Raw genomic sequence first — 24,966 nt, forward strand, 5'->3', positions numbered from 1 at the left:
GGAACATTTTAAAATCTCTTAATAGGAAAATGATAAAATAATACTCTCAGTGGAATTTTATGTAATTAAAAGCATTTATTCAGGCTTGTACCAAGAGGGAAAACATGATATACCCGCACATAAAAAAGCCAGGACACTGAATTTTATATATATATATACTGCATGATTAAGACTATGTAAAAATTGGTATCTTTAACAGAGCCTGAAATGTGAAAATGATTTTACACATTCAGGATCTGTCCCTCTCCTACTGAGTTCCAGCAAACAGCCCTTGCTTATTGGGAGGAGGACTAGTTGTAAACTGGAGGGTTGGGGAGTGCTGGAAGGTTGGGCCCTCTCACCGCACTCATGAGACAGCCCCTCCAGGCCTCTGCTCTGACCCTGCCAGGGGCCATCCAGAGGGGTCCTTCTAAGTGGGCAGCTTTCTGAGCCTTCTTGTAGGAATCCAAATCGTCACTCACTGACTCTCCAGGTGGCTGAGGCCCTGCGCACTTGGCACTTGGACTTGATCAGCCATTTCCCATGCCTCCCTTTGCTCACCTCCCCGCTGTTTTTAGGGCACTGAGGCTGTATTCTCTGTGGGGAGGCGCTGCCTCCAGCCATCTGACTCCTCCCTCCCTAATAGTCGCTTATCTGAAATGGCACTCTCCCCCACCCATCAGGCTGCTCACTCCTTCCTAGAATTTCTCCCTTGACTCCTCCCAGGGCACACTGGCTTATTATGTTTCCCATTCTCTGATTCTCGGATGCATCCCTCCTACCTAGTGAAGGGCCTGCTACACAGCAGGACCCTGATAAATGCCTGTTATCCTAGAGAATGTTGAACTACGTGACTACCTGAAGGCCTGAGAGCTTCCAAGATGGGTTTCCCATTTCCTGAGTGACCTACCCCTCCAGAAGCCTGGCAGCCACAGGCTCAGAGCACGTGCCTTGGTGGACGCTGAGCTGGGGGTTGGGGGTGGGTGGCTCTTCTGTCTGAGACCTCCATCCCTCCACGCCACGTTCTCTGACCCAGAGGGAGCCAAGGGGGCTGACTCTGGGAGGTCAGATCCTGGTTCAAGGTTAAGGTCACCAGCTGGGTGGCCTTGGGGAAAAGTTACAAGCATCCTCTGAACATTTACATTTTTTTCCCTTGTGCAGAAACAGCAGCATCTACAGCAGTTCCTACTTCACGAGGACAACAGAATGCCCACGAATCACTCTGCAAACTCAGAGCCTGGCAGAGAACAGGTGTACAACAGGAGGCAGTCAGATTATCAGCAGCCCACACATGGGCCTTTGTCTCGTTCAAGTTTATAATGCACACATACACACACACTCACACTTTAACTGATTTGAGCCTTTCAACAGCTGTCAGTTAGAAGGGAAACCACGGTCAAGGGGTGTCATGCCTGCCCACAAGAGAGAACTGAATCTGAAGGGGGCTCGGATGCCCTTCCTCTCTGAGCCCAAGGTAGAATTAGGGAGCAGCTGATCCACATGGCTTCAGATGGCCCAATGGAGCCCGAGTCTAAAGCACAGACTTGGTGAGGCTGTGAATCGCCAATGAAGGCAGAAACTACAACAGCCAGAGGGCCACATTCTCTCAGGCACCTGAGGCAGGCAGGGAGCGCCTAGGTCCCACTGTGTGCAGCCCCCTCGTTGGGCAAGGGCTTAAGAGCAAGTCTGGGTTGGACCCGGCGTGGTGGCAGGACACCTGGAAGAGGCTCCTGGCTTCGGATTGGCTCAGCTCCAGCCATTGCGGCCGCCTGGGGAGTGAATCATTGGAAGGAAGATCTTCCTCTCTCTCTCCTCTCCGTATATCCGCCTTTCCAACAAAAATAAAATAAATCTTTTAAAAAAAAAGAGCAAGTCCGGGTTGATCAACCAGCATCTCAAGGTCCAGCCAGGATTGCCACACATTCCCGCTGCCTCAGGAGGGTAAGCGAAAGAGCCCTTTCTGCAAGTATCTCTTTCTTGGGCAGCAGCTCCAAGCAGCAAATGCCAACTTGGGTGAAGAACCTGACATCCTGCAGCCTCTGACCTCCGACCCAGTTCATCTCAGACAAAGAAAGCACTTCCTCCCCAAGGTAATCGGGAGAAGGCTTTGTACACAGGTCTGGGCCCAGCTCACAGAGACAAACATACGATATGGAATATACCTAACATCTCACAGTGTTGGCTGAGCTGACATGGGAAGGGGCAAAAGCTGCTTCTAAACGACAACTCCGATGGTTCCTGGAGCTGGAGCATCTTGTATGTGGTCAGAAGCCTAGCACATACTCCCTCATGATAATTTGGTCTGAGGGTTCCAGCTGCAGGGTGGGGTCTGGGAGGGGAACATGCTACAGATATCAACTCAAGAGGCAGTATTCTACCACCCACGGCCCCTGCCAGCCCAGGAAACCCTAGCCCCCAGTGATATATTCAGAGACCTTGGCATTGCCAGGTGTGTGGCGGTCATCCCAGGACCCTGAGGTTCTGGCTTCCTGGCATGTGTTCCCCATGGGGAATGTGCCATGTGGGCACCATTTGGCCACTCTCAGAGCACTGTGTTGCACCAAGATGTGGGGCCAGCAGGGCTGAGACACAGCCTGGGGAAGCAAGTGACAACCATTGCCCTGGCCAGGCGCTGCAGGTCAGTGGGAGGGCCACCTGGGAAAAGTGGCTTCTTCCTCCACATTCAGTTAAGGTCACTTTTGGTACTAAAATGAATGGATTCTGCTGATTCTTCACAAAGAGGGAGAGTTCCAGCATATTCATGGCCTTGTATCAAAACTATAAAAATCTTTCTATGTATATATGTACACACGCACACACACACATCTCCAAAGAGTTCGGTCTTGCAGGCTGCTCAGAGCATGGCCAACCGAGAGGCTGGGCTGCTTTGCAGACGTGAAGAATGTCTGGAGAAACAGCAGGAAGGGCAGGAGGGGAGATATGCTGGCTCCCAGCAGCCTGGGAGACAGGACGTGTTCCTTCCTCCATCTCGGGCATGCCAGAGGGGAGGCTTGTGCTCTGGGAGTACCCCTGGCTGCCAGGCCTGGCCAGGGAGACACCAACTCAACCTGCACACATGCTTTGCCCAGGATCAGAATTCATCCCGCAGCTGGGGGGGGTTGTCCATGCCGAAGAAAGACGATGGCTTCCCCTGGAGGTCCCGTTCTCGCTTCACAAAGGCGGTGAAGGAGGAAACACAGTTGCCGATGAAGTGGTCGGCTTGCCCCAGTATGTACAGGTCAACCTGGGCCACCTCGGGTTTCAGGCTCACTACCTTCACCTGCAGGAGGAAGGGCAGAGCTTATCAGCAAGGCTGGCTGTGGGCCAAGCAGGCGGCCCTGTCAAGGCCAGCAGCAGCCACATTGTTGATCTTCGCCCCTTGAGCCGAGGTTATGGACACCGGAGGAGGAGTGGAGAGGCTGATGTGGTGGGCACAGGTGCCCAGCCCACCTCCTCTTCCTGCCTCCAGCCCCAGTTCTGAGCACCCTGCTAGCCCTTGCATGGCTCCCTCTGGCTGTAGTGCCTTTTCTTCATCCATCAGCACCCTGAAAGGGTTCTGCAGGCTCAGCTCAAACCCTGCAGTCCAAGTCTGATGAGCTTCCCAACCACAGAACTGCGATCGGACCAAACTACCTCACTCATCCAGTCTGCAATGCCAAGCCCAGTGTTTGGTTCAATCTGTTCCCCCAAAGTGAACCTTTCTCTTGCTTGGTCAACTACAACAGCCTCCTCATGATCCCATCAAAGCTCCCCTGCTCTGCTCACCACGAAGCCACACAGAACCTTCTAAGACACTTCCAAGCCCTGTCCTTCCAAGCTCCCTCAAGCTGAACATTCTTGAATGTGACCTCCCCCACCCTGCAGAGAGACAACAAATCAGGAACACACTCCACAAGGCTGTGCCCAGGTGGTCTCTGACTTCACCTAGCAGTCCTTGGGCTCTAGCCCCTACCCGCCTCCACCCCACCCACGTTCTTTCCTCTTCCTTCTTTGTACCTTTTGGTCCATGTGGGTCCACTTCTCTCAACCTGGTTAACTTACTTATTCCTCACATATCAGCTCCCGAGGGAAAGCTCTCCCTGGCCCCCTTGGTCAGGGTGGAGTCTTTCGCTCTATGCTCTCACTGAACCTATGGCTCTACTTGGAGCACCTTGTGATTCTTTGGTTAACACTATCTCATGTACCTGACTGGGAGCAGAGATGTGGCTGTCTGCTCTCCCAGGCTGACCAGGTCCAGCACAAAGGCTGTCTCAGTAAATCTGATTGGCAGTCCAATGAAGGGAGGGAACCTGCTAGCCACTGCCCCACTTCTGAGCATGGCACAGTTCTCTGCATGGTCACCATCTCTTCCTGGGTCTTGGCTGGAGAGCCCTGGAGGGAGAGGTCATGTCCTGTTTACGAACACCCCTGACAGCACTGGCCTGGCTTAACAGAAGATCAAGGCTCAGTTCAACAGGAAGGGTGGGACCATGGAGAAGGGGGCTGTGGAGGGGGAGGGGTATATAGGAAGGGCACAGGTCCCCAGCTGAAGGCAAATGCCTAGGTTGTCTTGTACCTAGGTAAGTGTTACACTGCTGGGAGAAAAACAGCCAGTAGATGGTGGGCATTTTGGGCCTGGTTAATGCCAAATTTGTGTTAACTATACCAGTATGCCAGCATAGTTGCTTTCGCTGTTTATCTTTTCCTTTTTTTCGTTTTTATTATTATTATTTTTTTAAGATATGTAGGGAAGGCTAGGAATGCCAGGCTGGGGCATACAACTTTTGTCCCACTACAGATTGCCTAGGGAAAGAGGTCTGGGGACCTACCGGAGTGGGAACGACTGAGGGCACGTTTGGCAGGGGAGGAATGACTCGGGGGTCTCCCACAGACTAGGTTACTGTATTTGGAAGCAGGCAAGGGAGCTAAAATGGAATGATTTAGAGGGGAAAAGCTGGAGGGCATTTCTGGGTCAGGCCAAGGCACCTGCCCACAATGAAGACCTGGGCTGAGCTAAACAGCACTTCCTGCCACCCACTGGTATGTGCAAAAGCTGGGGCTAGGCGGCATGCCTGTCTGGGCTGGGCTGCAGTACCTGCCCAGGAGTGTCAGAGCAGGGAGCGGGTTCACATCAAACTGGGGCACAGCACCTATCCGAATGTGAGAAAACTGGATTTGGGGGCAGATTCTGTAAGGAACTTTTGGGCTTGCCTCATGGGACCGCAGCACCTGCTGGTCTACATGGAGAGCAGTGGGTGGTGACTAAGCCAGCTGGACTACAGAACTCACATAACAGGAACCCACCTGACAGCTAGAGCTGGGAGGAGGTCAGGCTGAGACACCTGCTGGCATATGCAAAGGCTGGGACTGAGGATAGAACACGCCAAGCAGGGCTGCTGTCCCCATTGCCACACATGGGATCCAGGGCTCAGAAGAGACCTGATAGGGCAACTTGGGAAACACCCCTGCCAGGCCCCAGCTCCCTCTGGGAGCAGGGGCAGGCCAGACCAGGCCAGACTGTAGCACTCGTCAGCATGTGTGTAGACTGGATCTGAGTGGGCAAGTCCAGGCCACAGTACCTGCTAGCACCCACAAGAGCTAGGACAAAGTGTGGGCCATGCTGAGCTGGGCTAGGTTGTAACTCCCACCAGCACAAGCTGAAAATGCAGACAGATCATTCCAGGCTGCGTTGAAGCAACTGCCAGCATGTGTAAGACCCAGGGCTGGGAATGGGCCTGGTATGGGAACTCAGGACTTCTGTGCTGGGCTGCAGCTCCCACAGGTGGGTATAAGAGCTGGGACTGTAGATGGACCAGGCTGGGCAAGGCTGAAATACTCAATGGCATATATGTTGGGTTGGGTTTGGGGACAGGCCAGACTGGACTAGGCTCTAGCACCCACTGGTTCTCGCAAGAGCCAGAATGAGTGTGGGACATGCCAGGCACCCAATGGGCCACATAAGAGCCAGGTCTGGAAGTAAGTCAGGCTGGGCTCAGCTGCAGCACCCATTGATTGGTAAGGTGGAATGGGTGTGGACCAGTTAGGCTAGACCACAATACCCACTGATGAGTGCCAGGACTGGGAACCAGCCATGTCAGTCTGGGCAGCAGCACCTGCAAGATCTGGGGCTGGGAATGGGTTTGGTAAGGGAACTTGGGGAACATCCATGCTAGGTCAAAGACCCCACTGGTAAGCACAAGAGCTGGAGCTGGGAGCAGGCCAGACCAGGCTGTGCAGGGTCAGTCCACAGCACACACTGGCATGAATGAGAACCAGGATGGGTGGATCACAACACCTGCTAGTTCACATGAAGGGTGGGACTGGGAGTGGAGCCAGGCTGGGCTAACTACACCTGCTGGCCAGAGTTGGACTGCGGGTGGGCTAGCTTAAGCCAGGCTGTAGCCATCTTCTGCTGAATGCCGAGGCTGGGACAGGACATCTCAGACTGGATTGAAGCACCTGCTGGCATACACAAGACCCAGGGCTGGGAGTGGGCCTAGTAGGGGAACCTCCAGGGCTCCCCTGCTGGGCCGCTGCTTCCACTGGTGAGCCTGAGAACTGGAACTGGGGGTGGGTCAGGCTGGATAAGGTGGCAGCATCTGTCAGCATATGTAAAGGCTGGGGATAGGGACAGGTTAGGCTAAGCTAAGGTGCAGCACCCATGGTGTGCACGAGAACAAGATGGGATATGGGATGGGCTGGGCTAGGCATCAGCAGAGATTGGCACATGCAAAAAAAAAAAGAAATAAAAAAAGGACACAGGCCTGGTCAGGAGTTATTGGGGTTGTCCCAACCTGGCCGTGGAGGGCTAGCTGGGCTGTGCAGCAGCACCCATAGATTCATGTGAGATATGAGGCTGTAACAGAACTGACCAGGCAGCTGCATCCACTGGTATACACATAGGCTGGTGCAGGTGACAGACTAAATCTGACCCTGCACTGGCTAGTGCACATAAGAGTCAAGTCTGAGGTCATCCTAAACAAGGATAGTTGGGGGGGACTCCCCAAATAGACTGCTGGACTCAGACCCAGCCATCCCAAAAAATCACAGGATGTGTGACCTGACATTGAAATGCATGTACTGGGACTGGGCTGATTGGCTGCTGATACCTGTGTAGTGGACAGCATGGTCAGATGCATGTGGGGGGACACATAGACTAGCAGCAGACACTGACTGCCTTGCCAAAGGATACAAAGCCTGCTTGTGGGTCTGAGGATGTACTAAGATAGATTTTGTAAACCAATATAGACCTTGGGATGATCTTCTCAACCCTGGAGCAACAAAATCAACAATTTCTGAGAACTATCAAAACCACTCAAGTAACAAACTAAGAATGCCCTTCCCCACATCGACATCCCTCAGGTGTCATAAAATGACTGTCTCCCATCCCTGGGTGCTGATGTAGTTGACAGCAAGGAACAACCCTCTCTTCCTCCTCCTCTGCAGACACAGGAGAAAAAAAAAATTAAACATGTCCCACCCACCTCTTCCATACTAGGGCCTCTCACCCTAATCAGAGGCCCACATGGGAACGCATCCCTCTCAACTATGTAAATATTTTTTAAAAATTAGAAATTAAAAAAAAAAAAGATGGGCATAGGAACAGGAAATTGAAAATGGCAAGAAGTTCAGGGTGTTGCAAAAATAACTGCTGTAAAAACTCAAAAAAACAAAAAAACAAAAAAAACAAAAAAACTCCCTGGGACTCTCCAAATGCTTCAACTTAGTATAGCAGGGGGTGGGGCTGGGAGGTGAGGGGCAGAGATGGGACTGAAGGCGCTTTGCTGTTCCACAGAGATTTCTGACATCACAAACCCATCACTTTGCTATGTGGATTGCAGCAAAGAAGTAGTACCAGTTAATCATGGCCAAAATCCCCCCAAGAATCCCACCTTGGCCCTGAAACTTATGAGTTCTGTGTCATGCCCACTATAATTAGCTCTGGAACCTCTTGAGTAAATTCTCTCCCTGCTTGTCATTCTGATTTCCTTGGCTATAAAGTGCAGGACCCTGAGGTTCCCCAGTTCTGATTTTCTAAGCAACTCGGCACTTTCCGTCTCAGTAGAAGCTTCCATTTCTGTCTGGGGTACAGGGAGAAGGGGAGCCACTCAACACAAGTCAGGGGTGCCTCCAACGGCTGCCTCTTCAGGACTGCACAGCACTTCCCGCTTTCATTCATTCAGCAGAGTTTTGCTGCACACCGTTGATGACTTCACTCACCGTACTCATCATTACTGCCTAGTCTCGCGGATCCTGCAGCTCCTTACCAAGCACATTCTGCTCATGTTTTATGTATTGAAAACCTATAATTCCTGAAGGCTACAACCGTAAAGGATAGAATTTGCCTCCAACCAAACCCAGAATGGATGGCAGAATTCTGGTGCGCCCCTCAGGCGGTGAGACCACCATTGCACCAATGAGGGGCACAGACCCATGTCCCCCGACCAATAAGGGCCGAGGCGACCCGTTTTGGCTTCCATGTCAAGGAGAGCTTGAAAAGGCCCCTTCCCTGTCTCTTCTGCGCTCTTCTTCCTCTGCAGTCCACTCCTTCACACGTGTCTTCCTGCTGCACGGGGAAGGGAAGCCCGTGACCATGGTTCCCTGAAATAAAGGCCATCTAAATTCTTTTCATATATTTGGCTGAGTTATTCTTTCCCTGGTGGTCAGCGAATCTAACATTTTGGCCAGCGGCGAATCTAACAATCCCCTTCCCTTAAGCATTTACTAAGCACAAATGATCCTTCCCTTTGTGTGTCAACTACCTATTTCTACTGACAGCTAGCTTGACTGAGCACTTATTCTGGAGAGGGAACTGCTGTAACATCTCAACACACAGGCTTCACAATCTTCCTGTGAGTAAGTACCATTTCATCTGATTCTGCAGACTCAGAGAAAAGCCAGTCACCTTGGCAAGGCTGCAGAGTGAGCAGAACCAACGTGCCCTGGCCCTGGAGACCCTGCTCCTGACAGCTCTGCTGTGCTGCTCTCTCCCCAGGGCCTACTCTATGTCCTTATTCCAAAACACCCCACTGTTTCCTCTGTGCCAGGCACTGCAAAACACCGCGGATGGCAAGGCAGTTCTTAGCCTCCATGGCTCAGAGCTCTGAGCTGCATGCTGAGCAAGCTGAGGGACACAGCCTGGAACCTGGCCTTCAAGGATTCACAGCTTCTGGGAAGGTATAAAGACCTGCTCCTCCACAACTCAAGAAATCAGTGCAAGAGCAGAAGTCATGAGGTGCTGTGAGCGGTACTGAAGTGGAGGAAAACCTGGAATGACTCCGTGGAGGACACATCTGAAGTGCAGCTGGAAGGGCGGGCAGGAACTGGAGAACTGGGCATCCAGGCAAGAGGCTGCAGCACAATCAGGAGCGCCCCCAGCATTTGCCTTCCCCGACTCCACCGTGCTGTTCCCTGGTGGCCCCAGGGCATACCTTCCCATTGAAGAGCTGCTGGATCTCCGGAACGTAACTTTCAGAATCCGTGGCGATGTAGACGGACTGGGCATCAAGGGCCTTCACACTGAGCTTAACGGCTCGCATGATCTCCTGGAGGTCGGGCAGGCACATGGTCATGGTCAGTGGTGCTGCAGTGCTGCGGCTGTAGCCCACACACTGTGGCGAGGCCATGAAGTGCGAGCCTGCTGTCCCGTCCTTCAGCATAGCGCAGGCATTCTTCTGCAGGCAAGAGATGTGGAGAATAGTTAAAGACCAGCAGCTGCCTTGGAACCCTAGTTGAAGAGCAAGTGATCAGAAAAAGTTTAGGCAGCAGGTGCCCAACTATATTTTTTAGAAATGCTTTGATGGAAGCGGGGAAATGTACCAAAACAATTAACATTGGATGTACCTAGGTGACAGGATATTGCCTATGCAAAAAAACCAAATCAAACCAAACAAAACAAGAAACAAAACAACAACAAAAAAACCCCCAGCAGCTTTTCTTCCTGGCCTTCCAGCATTATCTGGAACTTCCAGCAGAATTCTGACCAGTCCTGGTGATAAGAGGCAGGCTTATCTGATTCTTAGAACACTGTTTGCTATGAGTTTCAGAGTGATAACCTTTATCAAGTTAAGGTGGGTCCAGTCTATTCCTGACTGGGTCTGTGTTTTTATCATGAATGGGTGTTAACTTTTATCAAATGTTTTCTAATCCCCTACTGAGATGATCCCATGCTTTTTTTTTTTTTTACATTCTTTCAGTGTTAATTGAATGAATTTTATCACATTTCTGGGATGGATTTGACTTGTCTGTGCTGTGTTTCTGACTGTATTATTACACTGTGCTTGATAATATTTTACCTCGGATTTTTGCAGCTATGTTCATAATTGGACCAGGTTATAATTTTCTGCGTGAACTTGCCCTGAGTTTGGTAGTAGTTCTATTTATGCTAGCTTTATTATAGCACTTTTATCTTTTTATGTTCTAGGAAAGTAAAGAGGGCATTATGTATTCTTTGAATGCCTGACTTCAACCACTCAAAACATTCTAGCTCCTTTCCTCTGTGCAGGAGGACGCGGGTGGAAGCTCCTGAGTAAATGTGAGATTCCCTTGTCCACAGGCTAAATGAGATTTTAATCTAATGTCTGTATGTTTCAGCATTTTTCAAGTTTTCAACAAAGAGCATTTCCAAAATATCTATGTATCTCCTTTGGAACTGCTGTTTTTACGTGTAGGAAAATAGCCTTGGCTATTGTGCATATGAAGGGAGTGGCCCAGCAGACAGGAGTTCTTTGCCTGTTTCTCTGTGTGTCTTTGCATTGTGAAAAAAAAAATAGGGAAAACAAGGTAGCTGTTAAAATGAGAGTTGGGGAGCCCAGCGTGATAGCCTAATGGTTAAAGTCTTCACCTTGAATGCACCAGGATCCCATATAGGCACTGGTACTAACCTGGCAGCCCTGCTTCCCATCTAGCTCCCTGCTTGTGGCCTGGGAAAGCAGTCAAGGACAGCTCAAAGCCTTGGGACCCTGCACTCGCATGGGAGACCTGGAGGAACTTTCTGGCTCCTAACTTCAGACTTGCGCAGCTCCAGCCATTGTGGCCACTTGAAGAGTGAATTATCAGATGGAAGATCTTCCTCTGTCTGTCCTCCTCTATCTGACTTTGCAATAAAAATAAATAAATCTGCAAGCACTGTAGAGCTCCACACTGTAGAGTGTGTAGAGTTACGGGGACACAACCTTACGTTGTTGGCCAAGTGAGATTCTGTGGCCTTAGCTGGCACTTGAGGACAACCCTTCTAGGCGTGGGCTCTGCTCAGGGACAGTGCAAGCGTGCCAGTGAGAGAAGAGGGCAGTTACCCAGTCAGAGCCGATGCGCAGATGGATGCCCACGTACGGCCGGATGAGGTGCGTGCGGATGTGAACCTCCCCGGTCCTCACCATCTCGTCAGACCACACCATGTACCGCTGGAGAGGCCGGTGCTCCTCCAGGACGGGGAACTGGGCTGGGGCTCCCGGCAGAGCGAGCACTGGATGTTCCTCCGGGGAAAATCTAGGCACGAGAAGGGAATGGGGGCAAGTCAGACACAGCAGGCAGACAGCCTGGCTGCCAATGCCATAGGATAAAGGATGGCATTGCACCACGTCCCAGAGACCCTGTGGAGGGCCCCAGGAACATGCAAGAAGCACGAGAGGTTGTGAAATCCCAACGGGCTGATAAGAAACCATGGGTGGCGGCAACAGACACAATATGCAACCCTGTCCTGCCACACGGCATTTACAGCCCTCTCTGCTTGTTTAACAATTAAAAATTTACAGTAGAGCATTCCAGTCTGTTGGTTTCCAATCCATGGTGCAGTAATTCACCCCAGGGTGGGGCGTCTGGGCCAAGCCTTTGCCCTTTTACCCACACGGCGGGCCTGGGACATGCAGCTGCTTACAAAGGCAATGGCTGGCTCCCGCTCAAAGGGACTGTGTACACTGGATTAGATCACTCCTCAACATTCATGGATGGCCTTCTCTATGCCAGGTCCTGGGGAATAACGAGACAGGTACGAGCCCTGCCCTGCTACTATTTCCTGTCTGCAGACTCTGCCTTCTCCTTCACACACTGGGCACCGGCTGATCATGTCACATTTGTCTCCTCTGCTGGGCTCAGGCCTCCACCGAGCCTGGAGCAGAGCTTGGCATGCACCGCGAAGAACTCAGCAGATGCGTGTCTACTGCCTGCCTGCACAGCAAAGCCACGTTGCCTCTTCAGCTCAACCCATACTCCACCCCAGAGCTGAGAAACTTCTTGCTGTCCTTTGAATTGACTAAGTCCTGTGAATTTCAACTGCAGCTGTCTGCATACTTCTTCCCTATGTCCTGAATATCTGACCCTGTTAGCCAAACTCCTCTTCTTCCATGCAGGATTCAGGTCCGGGCACCCTGGAAAACAGCCTGGCAGGCAGCTTCGTGAAAAAGCAGACATGTTGCAGCCATGTGACTCAGCACAGGACTCTGGGCATCCAGGCCAGAAAGAAGGAAACCCATCCGCACACAGACTGGGACAAGAATATTCACAGCAGCCGTGCTCAGAGTGGCCTGCAACTGGAAACAACCCGAGTTGCCCCCACGAGAAAAAGGTGCAACAGGGCTGGATGTGGTAGCCTAGTGGCTAAAGTCCTCGCCTTGCATGTGCTGGGACCCCATATAGGCACTAGTTCGTATCCTGGCTGATCCGCATCCCTTCTAGTTCCCTGCTTGTGGCCTGGGAAAGCAATAAAGGATGGTTCAAGGCATTGGGACCCTGCACCCATGTGTGAGACCACGTGATCTCCTGGCTTCGGATTGGCTCAGCTCTGGCCGTTGCAGCCACTTGGGGAGTGAACCGGCAGATAGAACATCCTTCTCTCTGTCCTTCTCTCTATAAATCTGCTTTTCCAATTAAATTAATTTAAAAGAGAGAAAACCATAAGGCAGTGATGTCCCAAGGAGTAACTTCAGGGCATGAGCCGGCACAGCTTTCTGAGTGATCAGAGAAGCCCCTGCCAAAGCAGGAGCGTTTTTTGCTGAGATCTGACTCCTGTGGGGGATGGGGTGAGCAGCTGTTTGCAGGTGTGACAGAAGGACTAGTAGGGGTCCAGGGTGTGAGGGGGGACAGGTGTAGTGTGCCCCAGGAACTGCAAGGAGGCTCACAGGAGTGCAGGGGAGAGGAGAGAGGTGGGTAGGTGTGGCCATGCATGTGTGTGGGCTGGGCGGGGTGGGGGTGGGGGTGACACATTGTACCCCAACACAGACAGGCACAGAGTACAAGTAAAACAGGAAATCAGAGTCAGACGGGCACATTGTATCAATGTCCATATCCTGGTCTTGATACTGCACTGCAATTTTATGAAATGTTCCCATTGACAGGAAATTGGGTGAAAGGTAACTAGAAACTCTGGGAATTATTTCTTAGAACTGCAAGCAGATATCCAAATACCTCAATAAAACCTTCAAGTAACAATTATGAAACATTTTAGGGCCCAGCGGCATGGCCTAGCAGCTAAAGTCCTTGTCTTGAATGTGCCGGGATCCCATATGGGCGCCAGTTCCAATCCCGGCAGCTCCACTTCCCGTCCAGCTCCCTGTTTGTGGCCTGGTAAAGCAGTTGAGGACAGCCCAGAGCCTTGGGACTCTGCACCCCCGTGGAGGAACTTCCTGGCTCCTGGCTTCGGATCAGCACAGCACCGGCCGTTGTGGTTACTTGGGGAATGAATCATCGAACAGAAGATCTTCCTCTTTGTCTCTCCTCCTCTGTATATCTGTATATCTGTATATCTGTATATCTGACTTTGCAATAAAAATAAATAAATCTTTAGAAAAAAAAAAAAAGAAATATTTTAAACCACAAGGGAAAAGCAGCAAATCCACAGAGAGGAAGATCTTCTGTCTGATGATTCACTCTCCAAGTGAGCACAACAGCTGGTGCTATGGCGATCTGAAGCCAGGAGCCAGGAACTTCTTCCAGGTATCCCAACATGGGTGCAGGGTCCCAAGGCTTTGGGCCATCCTCTACTGTTTTCCCAGGCCACAAGCAGGGAGCTGGATGGGAAGTGGAGCAGCTGGGATTAGAACTGGCGCCCATATGGGATCCCGGTGTGTTCAAGGGGAGGACTTTAGCCCCTAGGCCATGCCACCAGGCCCATTGTTTGATTTAAAACAAAAACAAAAACAACAAAAATACACACTTGAAGGACAGTTCCTTCTCCTGCCCTCTAAAGTGTTCTTACACTTACACTTGCTTTATATGCATAGATAACTTGACTTCTGTTTTCACATCTGTGATATCACTGAGCTGATAACAAGCCCTACTTTGAAGGCAGGGTTTTTTTTCCTTTTCAGAGTTGTATGCCAAGTAGACAACACAATGACTTGATAGAGTTAAATGATTAGCATCATCAGCCAATTACCTGTCTATTTATAGGGCTGATGAGAAGATTCAATGGATTAACACCAGCAAAGCATTTAAAGCAGTGCGTGGCATGTAGAAGGCTCTGGGGAAACTCTGGCCAGCATTCTCACCATTACTTGTCATCTTGCATATAATTTAATTCAACTTCATGGATCAGAGATTTGACCACCACAGCTGTGTAGGTCACGGGGTCACATTAATTTCTCTTAATATTTTCCATTTTGTATGGAAAAAAGTGCAATTTATCTACCTGTTCCCATCCTACTGGACGGAGAGCACTTCACATCTTCCATGCACACAACTGTGCTACAATGGGCAAGCCACTTGAGATATCTGACACCCAACCCGAACCTCTCACTCAGCAAACATGTTCCTTCCAAGCCACTCCCCAGCCCAGCTTCTTGGGGGAGGGCTTCCTCTCCCAAACCTCCTTTGTCCCCCTTTGCACACTGACATGCTCAACAACTGTCATCCCTGCTCAGGTCACTGTCCACTGGGAAGGGCTGGGGACCACTGCAGCCTGCTCACCAAGACTCCCACCCACAGCGGTCCGAGGTCAGAGCCAAGGAAGCCAGAAGCAAGTGTTCCCCTAGGGCTGGCTCTGTGACACTCAACTTGCTAGTCTCCAAATCTGTTACACAGACAGGTGTGCAAATTGTTCAATAAGCCTTATAATGCGCCAGGTAACACTCCCATTGCCTGATTTATTCTAACTCGTTCCACTGCCATGGGACTCCCGTGAGCTCAGTGTTGTGGCTAGTCTCATCCTTTCTGTGAGGAAATGGTGCACAGAGGGGAACAAGAGGCACATGGCACAAGGCCACACAGTGCGAAAGTGGTGGTGCTGGGATCTGAAGGCAGGCACACTGCACTATGACTCTACTGCAGGTCACTCCCACCTCTTACTAAGCACCTCCAAAATGGAATCTGTGGGCTATTTCTCTGGTAGCCAGCTCCAGGCACAGGCCCTGACGCACAGTAGACACAAGAGATTAGTTTTAAAATGAAGGAATGGAAAGGACTGGATTTGGGGACCTGACCAGAAAGACCAGATGATGACAGCAGAAGTGAGAGGAAGAGCACGTGCCCTGGACCAGGCCCTCAGCTGAATCTGTTCAGCTTTGTCTCCAGGGGCTGTGACAGGAAGGGGAGGCTGTCCCCGCTTCCCAGTGGGAAGTGTCTTTATGTCAACATGGAATCTGGATCTGTGCCTCCCTTGACCTCCTGAAAGAAATCCAGATTTGGAAGATCTGTCCCTTCTTCCCACATCTGGACCAATACATAACTGTCTCGATGGTCCATCAGTTCTGATCTAAAAAGCTGCAAGAGGCTGAGGCTGATGTAACCATTTGCTCCTAAGGAGGCAGGAAATGTTGCCAGGAAAGAATGGCAGGGAGAGGGGGCATGGCACAGTGGCCTAGTGGCTAAAGTCCTCACCTTGAACACTAAGGGATCCCATATGAGTGCTAATTCTAATCCTGGCAGCCCCGTTTCCCTTCCAGCTCTCTGCTTGTGGCCTGGGAAAGCAGTCGAGGAAGGCCCAAAGCCTTGGGACTCTGCACCTGCATGGGAGACCCGGAAGAGGCTCCTGGCTTCAGACTGGCTCAGCTCCGGACGCTGCGGCCACTTGGGGAGTGAATCAGTGGATGGAAGATCTTTCTTTCTGTCTCTCCTCCTCTCTGTATATCTGACTTTCTAATAAAAATAAATAAATCTTTAGAAAAAAAAAAAAGAATGGCAGGAGAGGGACTTTGGCTGGCAGGAGTTTGTCCCTCAACCATTCAACTTCGGCCAGGTCAGGCCTGCTGAATCCCTGGTTCTTTGCCACTTGTCCTCCACACTGCTGAGACTCTGCAACAAAGGTTTCTCTGTGCACAGCACCCAATTGTGTGGGACTGGACACAGAACCCCACGCTGTGCGCACAGGATCCAGGCACACACACAAGGCAGGGCCTTGTTCCTGCTGTTGAAAGACGACCTTTCCCTCCAGCTCTGTACGGCCGGCCCTCTCTCAGCCCTCAGGTCTCAGTCCAGTTTCAGTGCTGCTGCTGACATAGCACCTGCTTGTGCAGGTAAGTGTGTGCTCAGCATCCTCAGAATGGAAGCTCTGCCAGGGCGCTCACAGACTCAGTGAGCACCACTGGAGGAATGTTCAGAAATCACTCGGCCAGGGAACACACATCTCTTATCTCCTTCTGTAATTGTCTTCATCTGGATATACAGAAACCCCAGTTAAAGACATTTTACAGGACTTCTGCAGCCAGATATGCTCATGTCTCAGATATAAACAGAAGGGTTAAAATGGTATAAAGGTAGGCTTCTTAAAAAGGTATGTGGGCCTGGTGCTATAGCCTACTGGCTAAAGTCCTTGCCTTGCATCTACTGGGATCCCATATGGGCAGCAGTTCATATCCCAGCTAGTTGCCCAGGACATGAAGGCATCAGACAGTGTGGTCCATGAAGTGCCTGAGGATGAAGGACAGTGCCAGGACAGCTGAGTGATACATAGAAAAGCCTGATGGCTGAGATTTGGACTGGATAATAAAGCACTTGTTTTTTAATTAAAAGGCAGAGTAACAAGGAAAAGAGAGACATAAAGACAGAGCCCTTCCACCTGCTGGTTCATTCCCCCAATGTCCACCACGCCTGGGCTGGGTCTGACTGAAGCCAGGAGCCCAGAACTCTGTGCATGTATTCCATGTGGGTGTGGGGGCCCAGTATGGGGTCACCATCTGCTACTTTCCCAGGCACATCAGCAGGGAGCTGGACCGGAAGCGGAGCATCAGGGACTTGAACTGATGCACCAGCCTTGGCCCTTCCAGCTTGCTCATCTACTATTATTTGAAGAGAATTTATCTATGATTATTTGAGGACCTCTTCTAACTTAATTCTGAATCCTAATACACATGAGGTTGAAGGTGGTGGGGATGAAGAACTGAATCCTCCAGGTTGGCCCCTCTCTGTGACCCCTGCAACATTTACGGCTTGGGGCTCTGAGGACAGTGTAGAAACACCCATCTTGTTCATCCCTTGCATTTTACAGAGAGCTGAGGCTTGAAGAGGGGCAGCTGCCTAACCAGCCTCACAGGGAGTGTAGGGAGAGCTTCATCACTGACCCCCCACACCCCTCCCCTGTCTTGGCCCCCAGGACAAACTAGCACAGCAGGTGTCCACAATCATGGAGGTACAACATGCACCTTCTTGCTTGTCCCTACCAGTTATTCACAAGCTAATCACACTGCCTCACCAGGGTCTCCTAAGCCATGCATAGCCTGGCCCCATCCATGTTTCATGGCTTTCCTTCTGTATGCCCAGCCACACATGGTATCCTCTGCTTTGAGGGGCGCTCCATGTCCCCTCCCAGGAGCAGCTACCAGAGTCAACGTGTGCTGACTTTGGGGCCCAGGAATTACGGGACAGGATGTTTACTATAATTCCAGGCTGCAAGCCATGTGCAGAGGTCACGTGCATGGACCCAGGCTTGCTGATGGCTCCAGTCAAATTCCAAGATGACTGCCAGCATCACCCGCCTGCCATGAAGGGGACCTTACTGGATATGCAGCACCGGGGAGCCTTCAGCTGACGTAAAACCTGCATGACAACTCGCTGCAGTCACGTGACAATGAAGCAAGACCTGTTCGGTCGACTAATAACCAGTCAGCAGATGAATTGGTAAACAAAATACGGTACCTACAGACTACTAGTCAGCCTTGGAATTTTGATAAATGCTACTGCATCAATGAACTTTGAACATATTGTGCCTCATGAAATAAGCCAGACACAAAAAGAAATACTATGCTACTATACTACTCGTAAGTCACACACACACATACACAGTGACTGAAATTTCCTAGCTACTGGTTCACTTCCCAAATGCTGGCAACAGCTAGGGCAGAGTCAGGCCAAAGCTAGGCACCAAATCTGCCACTTAGGTAGAAGGGATTCAAAGACCTGCTGTTTTCCAAGGTGTGTTTGGCAGGAAGTTGGAACTCAGAGTGGAACCGGGAGGTGAGCCCAGACATAGGATCCGGGGCATCTCAGGTGGCCCCCTCACTTGTGTTCCAAAGGTCTGTCCCTACTCATAGCAGTGTTTCTACAGTGTAGGATTGTGAGTACACTTAATTTACCTTGTTGTAAAAAAACAAATAAACAAAAAACAAAATAAAAAAACACAAATGCCTCTCCAAACCCATGAGGAGTATTCTATAGGCTATGCAGTCTACAGAACAATGCAGTCATCCTAAATTTTAATTTCTACTCTTTGGGGTTCTATTAATTAAAAAAAAAAAAGCAAGAGATTCTAAAAGAGCTGTCAAGCTAGGTACAGTCAAGTCCAAAACCCATGAGAAACAGTAACACACTGTTGGCATGCTACAACATTTCAGAGGTTGCCTAGGCAACCCCAAATGACAGGAACATCCCACAGCTGTCCTCCTTTCTCCACACCAGCAACACCGGCCTTTCGGTTCCTTGGCCATGCCAAGCTGGCTCCTGTCACCCCTCCTACATGCTACCTCCACTTCGGCTCTTGGCATGAATGGCTCCTTTCCATCCTCCAGCGTCAACCCTGCCACACATTAACTGTTTAGTTATTCTGGAACTGTCCTGTGTACAAGTTGGTGCACTGAAGGCCCCATTAGAATGTAGGTTCATCAGACAGTGGCCTATGTACCTTATCCTGCCTGTATTCCCAGCATGTAGCTCAGTGCTTGAAACTCAGGGAAAAAAATTTAAGTATGTTATTTGAAAAGAAGCACAGAAAGAAGGGGGGGGGGGGAATGGAGAGAGAGATTTGCAATAGATTTCAGTGATTTCCTGTGTATTTTCACCAATAAAAAGAAGTTTCCCTAAAAAAGACAAATGAGAAGGTAATTTTGCCCAGTGGTTCACTCCCCGGATGGCCACAATAACCAGGGTTGGGCCAGGGCAAAGTCAGGAGCACGGAACCCCAACTGGGTGTCCCACACGGAATGTGCAGCAACCCAAGCACGTGGACTATCATTTAATACAGATGCATTAGCAAAAAGCTGGATTGAACAGGAGTAGCCAGGAGTGGAACTGTCACTCCAATATGGGAATGCCAGTGTCAAAGTGGAAGCCTGGGCCTGGCACAGATAGATATACAGAGAGGAGGAGAGACAGAAAGATCTTCCATCTGGTAATTCACTCCCCAAGTGACCGCAATGGCCAATCCAAAACTGGGAACCAGGTGCTCTTCCAGGTCTCCCATGTGGGTGCAGGGTCCCAAAGCTTTGGGCCATCCTCGACTGCTTTCCCAGGCCACAAGCAGGGAGCTGGATGGGAAGTAGAGCAGCTGGGATACAAACCAGCGTCCCAGGTATGTAAGGCAAAGACTTTAGCCACCAGGCTACCATGCCAGGCCCTCCTTTTTTTTTCTCCTTTTCTTTTTAAAAGAGTTATTTACTTTTATTGAAAAGGCAGAGTTACAGGGTTGAGACAGAAAGATCTTCCATCCGCTGGCTCACTCCCTGCCACAATGGCCAGAGCTGAACTGATCTGAAACCAGGAGCCAGGAACTTCTTCGGGTCTTCCTTACAGTTGCAGGGTCCCAAGACTGGGTCATCCTCTACTGCTTTCCCAGGCCACCAGCAGGGAACTGAATGGGAAGTGGAGCAGCCAGCACTTGTGGATGGAGTATTAGCCAATTGATGTATTGTACTGGCTCTTGCCTTAGGGTTCTAATTCCTCAAACTGTCTCCTAGGACCACATCTTACCTACTGCTTGGTTTCCCAGAAATCTAACTTCCAGAAGTGCCCCCACATACACACGCGCGCGCACACACACACACACACACCCCAATTCTTAGAACTAAATGAAAAAAAAAAAAAGACTGCAGGGAGATGAACAAATGCCTCCGTGATGTCCATGCAGCTGGTCCCTTCCCTTTTCAACCAGGACTGCACACTTGTCTGGTGTTTTGCCATCTGCTCTTGGAGTTGGTGGTTTGCTTTTTTTTTTTTTTTCCTCCTGACACATAGTCAGTAGGGATCAAACTCCACTCTTGGAGGCCAGGTCTGCCTTCCAGCAACGGGTCCAGGTCATCTCCAGGTGAAGAAGGAAAAGCACGCAATCACCTGGGACTATCCCCTCTGGGATCAGCAGAAGGGAGATAAAACTCTGTTCTGATTTCGTGTGTTCAGCGGTTCTGAAACTAGCACTACAGACAAGACTCAGGAAGCACGGGCAGTGGGTGAAGGGTCTAGCCAATTAATCCATAGTGATTAAGGATAGGTGCTTTGGCCAGAGAGGCCAGTGTTGTAGCATATATGGCACATTAAGCTGCTGCCTCCTCATGATACCTCCTTCCCTTCTCAGTGTGCTGGATGGAGTCCCTCTGATCTAAATCCCTGTTCGTGCACCTGGGAAACCATGGGAGGATGGCCCAAGTGCTTGGGTCCCTGCCACCCACATCAGCAACCCAGATGGAGTTCCCAGCTCCTGCGTTTGGCTTGGCTCAGACCCAGCCATTGGAGCCATTCTGGAAGTGAACTCATGGACAGATCTCTTTCCCTCTGTCTCTTTCTCTGTCACTCTTTTAAATAAATAAAATAAATCTAAAACAAAACAAAACAGGTGTTCTGGGGGTGAACATTCAGTGCAGTGGATGAGAGAACTCCAAGGATCCCCACATCGTAGACCAAAGGGCTTGGATGAAGTTTCAGCTCCACTTCTGAGTCCGGATTCCTGCTGAAGCACCCCCTGCAAGGGAGCAGGTGAGGACTCAAGTCCTTGGGTTCCTGCCATCCACACCAGAGACCCGGATTGAGCTCCAAGCTCCTGCCACTGTCAGCCCCAGCTGTGGTTGGCATCTGGGGAGTGAATGAGCAGAAGCAATTTTGTCTCAGCTTTTCAAGCAAAATGTGAAAGACCTTCCAAGTCAAACTTCCTGCATTCAAAGACAAACTGTGCTGGTTCTAGCTTCCATTTGCCGGACGAGCGATTTTACTCCCTCCCCGAGAACGTCTTCCCGTCTTCCAGTGTAAAGCACAGATGACATCAGGTGTCTCTCAGACTCGTGGAGGAATCCAATGAGTCAACACTTGTAAAGGCTCAGATGCGTCTGGCACATCTCAGCTCTTGTTATTTATTGAAGAGCTTTTTTTTTTAATTGGAGATCTTCATAGGGATCCTAGTGGCTCACAACCACGCGGTGGCCTCAGGCAAGTTCCTACGCTTCCCTCAGCTCAGTCTCTTACTTGTAAAAATGGAAACTGGTAAGGACACCCACCTGATGAAATTTCTCAAAGGCTTAAATAAAGTGTGTGAGTAACAACAACACAGTGACGGCTCCTGTGCCTGGCCGCCACGCACTTCGTGGGCTGAGAGGCAGATCCCGTGACCACACTTTCCATGAAACCACTGAAAGACAGGCCAGAGAGAGCTGGGGTGACTCCCCAAGCCTGCAGGGAAAGGCAGGGCGAGGTCAGGCCTCAGGGTCCCCTTCCTTTGGTGCTTGATTCGCTGCCTCCATCTGTCTAGGCCTGCTATGGGCTAGGAGCGTGTGACCGTGCACAAGTTAATTTAGGCTCCTCCTGCCCCCTTGCCCCAGCCTGATTTCCAAGCCTACACTCTTCCAAAGACAGGCCCTAGCAGCAAGCCCAAGTGTGATGTTGGTGAGCACCATCCCAAGAAGAATGCAGCTCCCTGAAGACCGGGGCTTCCTCACGTCTGTGCGCCACCTTCGGCCCCTGCGTATATCTCACACACATGACAGAAGCGCTATAAATATTTCACAGCCTGGACCTGTGACCTGCTAACCCATATTTTTTTAATAGGGCCTCCTAGAGTGTAATTAATAAGGCCCAGCCAGTAATTATCAGGATGACATCATCTTTCAGTCTGTGCCTCAAGTTGTTCCCTAGAAGTTGCTTCCATCTTCCCCCTGTGAAGAGGGAGGGAGCCAGCAAAGATTCTCACGCCTGGAGGAGGACAGCGAGATTCATGTGACAGCGCAATGTTCTTTTTATAACTTCTCTTATCAGCCGATAAACTCTTGCTCAATCTCGTGGCAGGTCAATGTCCCACCGTGTCAGGCGCTGAGAGGGGGAACGGATCACACAGGAGCCTAAGTTCAACAGACACAGTGCCTAGACCTTTGGTCTCATACATCAGGGTGGAGTAGTTGGGGAGAGGGCCAGGAACGGACTGACCCACGGGAGCCCCACGCCACCCCCTCCAAGTACCTCTGCATCCACTGTTCTTTGTAGGAGGCGCTGAAGGAAAGGCCTGCAAAGAGCTCCGACTTATTGAAACTCACATGAAACTGATCCCAGAACGGGCCAAAGGGGTTTCCTTCCTGCAGAAAAAGTGGTAGAAAGCTTACTGGGGTGGAGAGAGGGCCAGGGCATTGGGGAGGGGCAGGATGGGGCAGGAGAACAGGAGCAGAGGCTTCTGACCCTGGGCAAACACCCTCACAGGAGAAGTTGTGGCCGGGCAGACAGTGTCTGGGCTTCCATTCTGGCCCGAGGCACGCAGTAGTAGCAGCAGCAGCAGCAGCAGCGGTGCCTCTGCTCCTCACCAGCCTCCAGGGACCCTGCAGCACCTGCGCACGGAGGAGCGGCCTCTGAGTTTAGCTCATGGCACTGCAGCTCCTTCAATGCCCTCATTTTCAATGTGAAAGCTGAGGCTCAGCTTACTCAGGGCATTCAGCAAGGGAGGCCTGCAATGGGCAGGAAGCCAGGCCTCCTATCCTGTAACGTCACAGCTCGCGGAGTCACTCCCCGCAGACTCAGTGAGGACTGCCTTATGCTCCCAAGTGCCAGAATTTTACACATTTCTATGAATAAAATACAACTGAAGCAAAAGCTGAAACAAATGACAACCAATTCTACATATTTTCACGTATATTTACATAGAAAGAATATATATATCTTTATATAGATAGACAGATATCAAACAGCACCTCATCTACCCACTGAGAAACATTTCAGTTAAGCGGGTAGGGTTGAATCTTAGCTCCACTGCTTGTCTGCTGTGTGGCCTTGGGAAAACAATGAGCTTCCCTGTGCTACCCTCAGAGTCTGCTCCACAGAAGGACGACACCATCAGTACTTTCCTCATGGGACAGTTCGAGGATTAAGTTAGCTAACATTAACATGCACGCTGGTCTTAGTCTGTAGGCACCCTACAGTAAGTGCTACACACCAGCTGTGAGTACTGCCATACATTTGCAGTTCACAACGTGCTGTCACAGCCAGCCCATAGGAAGCTTCATGAGCCACACATGCCAGGAACCGGTGTCTCTTGTCTGCAGGTAGAAAGAAAGGTCCAGAGAATCCCAGGCAGCCCAAAAGGACAGGCCTGAAAGGAACTGCTCTTTTCGTCTTTCTGCCCAAAGTCCTCTGATGGCCCCCTTGCATACTACTATCACGTGGTCTTGGGGGTCCACAACAGAATGGACGCCCAGTCCCACAGCACCCACCTTCATGGGGCACGTCTTCTTATCTGGGCTTCGCTGGGCTGCCACCTCAAAGCAGTACGCCACCCGTCTCTCTGGGGGCCAGTGGGTGGGCGCCAGCTTCTCCATGAATTCCTCCAGGCTGAGGACCCGGTGGTAGGCCCGGAGGGGCTCCAGCTTAAAGTACTTCTGGTAGGACACATGGAGCTATGGGAAAAGGAGAGGAAGAGTGGAGGTCCTGCCAGGAGCTGCATGAGAGACATTAGCAAAGCCATATACTCTCGCACCCACATGAGAACAAAAACTGTCAAGAGACCCCCAAGTTAGGACAGATACATAAAGGGAGAAGAGGTCCGCAAACCAAAGAACAACACTGTAATAACATCGTTTTCAAAACTAACTGCCAGGCCCAGCGCGGTGGCCTAGTGGTTAAAGACCTCACCTTGAATGTGCCAGGATCCCATATTGGCGCAGTTCTAATCCTGACAACCCCACTTCCCTTCCAGCTCCCTGCTTGTGGCCTGGGAAAACAGTCAAGGACAGCCCAGAACGTTGGATCCTGCACCCACGTGGGAGACCCGGAGGAGCTTCTGTCTCCTGGCTTCGGATCGGCACAGCACTGGCCATTGTGGTCATTTGGGGGAGTGAACCATCGGACGGAAGATCTTCCTTTCTGTCTCTCCTCCTCTCTATAGATCTGCCTTTCCAATAAAAATAAACAAATCTTAAAACAAAAACAAAAACTGCTGCTTTGTAAGGGAAAAAGGCAAAGATGCTGAGAGGAGAGATGGGCAAGGGGAGTTCACAGCAAAGGAACTCCAACAACCAACACACTTGAAAGACAGGCCGCCTGCCTGCTAACCTGGTCAAAGCCAGTCACCGCTCCAGTAAGGCTTCACTGTTCACTCAAGAAGCCAACGAAGTCACGAACATAACTGCACTTCTTAGAAAGGCTGAGGGTGGGGGAAGAGCAGGGGCACGCTCACACCTGGCTGGGCAGAGCAGCACATGGAGCAGAGGGCAACTCTGGGCTGTAATCTGTCAGGACCTTACAGGATGTCAGGTGCTCGTTCCACCTGCAAGTCATACCAATGGATGGATGCAAGGGGGTTCAGCACCATTATGGCAGTACAAGGGTGCTGCCAAGTTCATGGAAAATTCAAATTAAAGACTTATTTATTTATTTGAAACACAGAGCTGAAAGCCAGGGGAGGGG

At 50.7% G+C, this 24,966-nt stretch overlaps 1 protein-coding gene across 1 annotated transcript in view; it reads right to left on the reverse strand.

Moving 5' to 3' along the window:
- Window positions 1-1,786: 1,786 nt before the first annotated feature.
- Window positions 1,787-24,966, reverse strand: part of POFUT1 (protein O-fucosyltransferase 1) — a 28,834-nt gene continuing 5,654 nt past the window's right edge. The window contains exons 3-7 of the mRNA XM_040981656.1: window positions 23,775-23,957; window positions 22,537-22,649; window positions 11,253-11,445; window positions 9,390-9,632; window positions 1,787-3,259 (exon numbers count right to left, since the gene is read on the reverse strand). Of these exons, the coding sequence (XP_040837590.1) occupies window positions 3,071-3,259; window positions 9,390-9,632; window positions 11,253-11,445; window positions 22,537-22,649; window positions 23,775-23,957 (921 nt within the window). The 3' untranslated portion in view covers window positions 1,787-3,070. The remainder of the gene's footprint in view (window positions 3,260-9,389; window positions 9,633-11,252; window positions 11,446-22,536; window positions 22,650-23,774; window positions 23,958-24,966) is intronic.

This window comes from Ochotona curzoniae, unplaced genomic scaffold (genome assembly GCF_017591425.1).
Source record: "Ochotona curzoniae isolate NIBS_2020 unplaced genomic scaffold, NIBS_Ocur_1.0 contig_3520, whole genome shotgun sequence".
NCBI classification, from domain to species: domain Eukaryota; kingdom Metazoa; phylum Chordata; class Mammalia; order Lagomorpha; family Ochotonidae; genus Ochotona; species Ochotona curzoniae.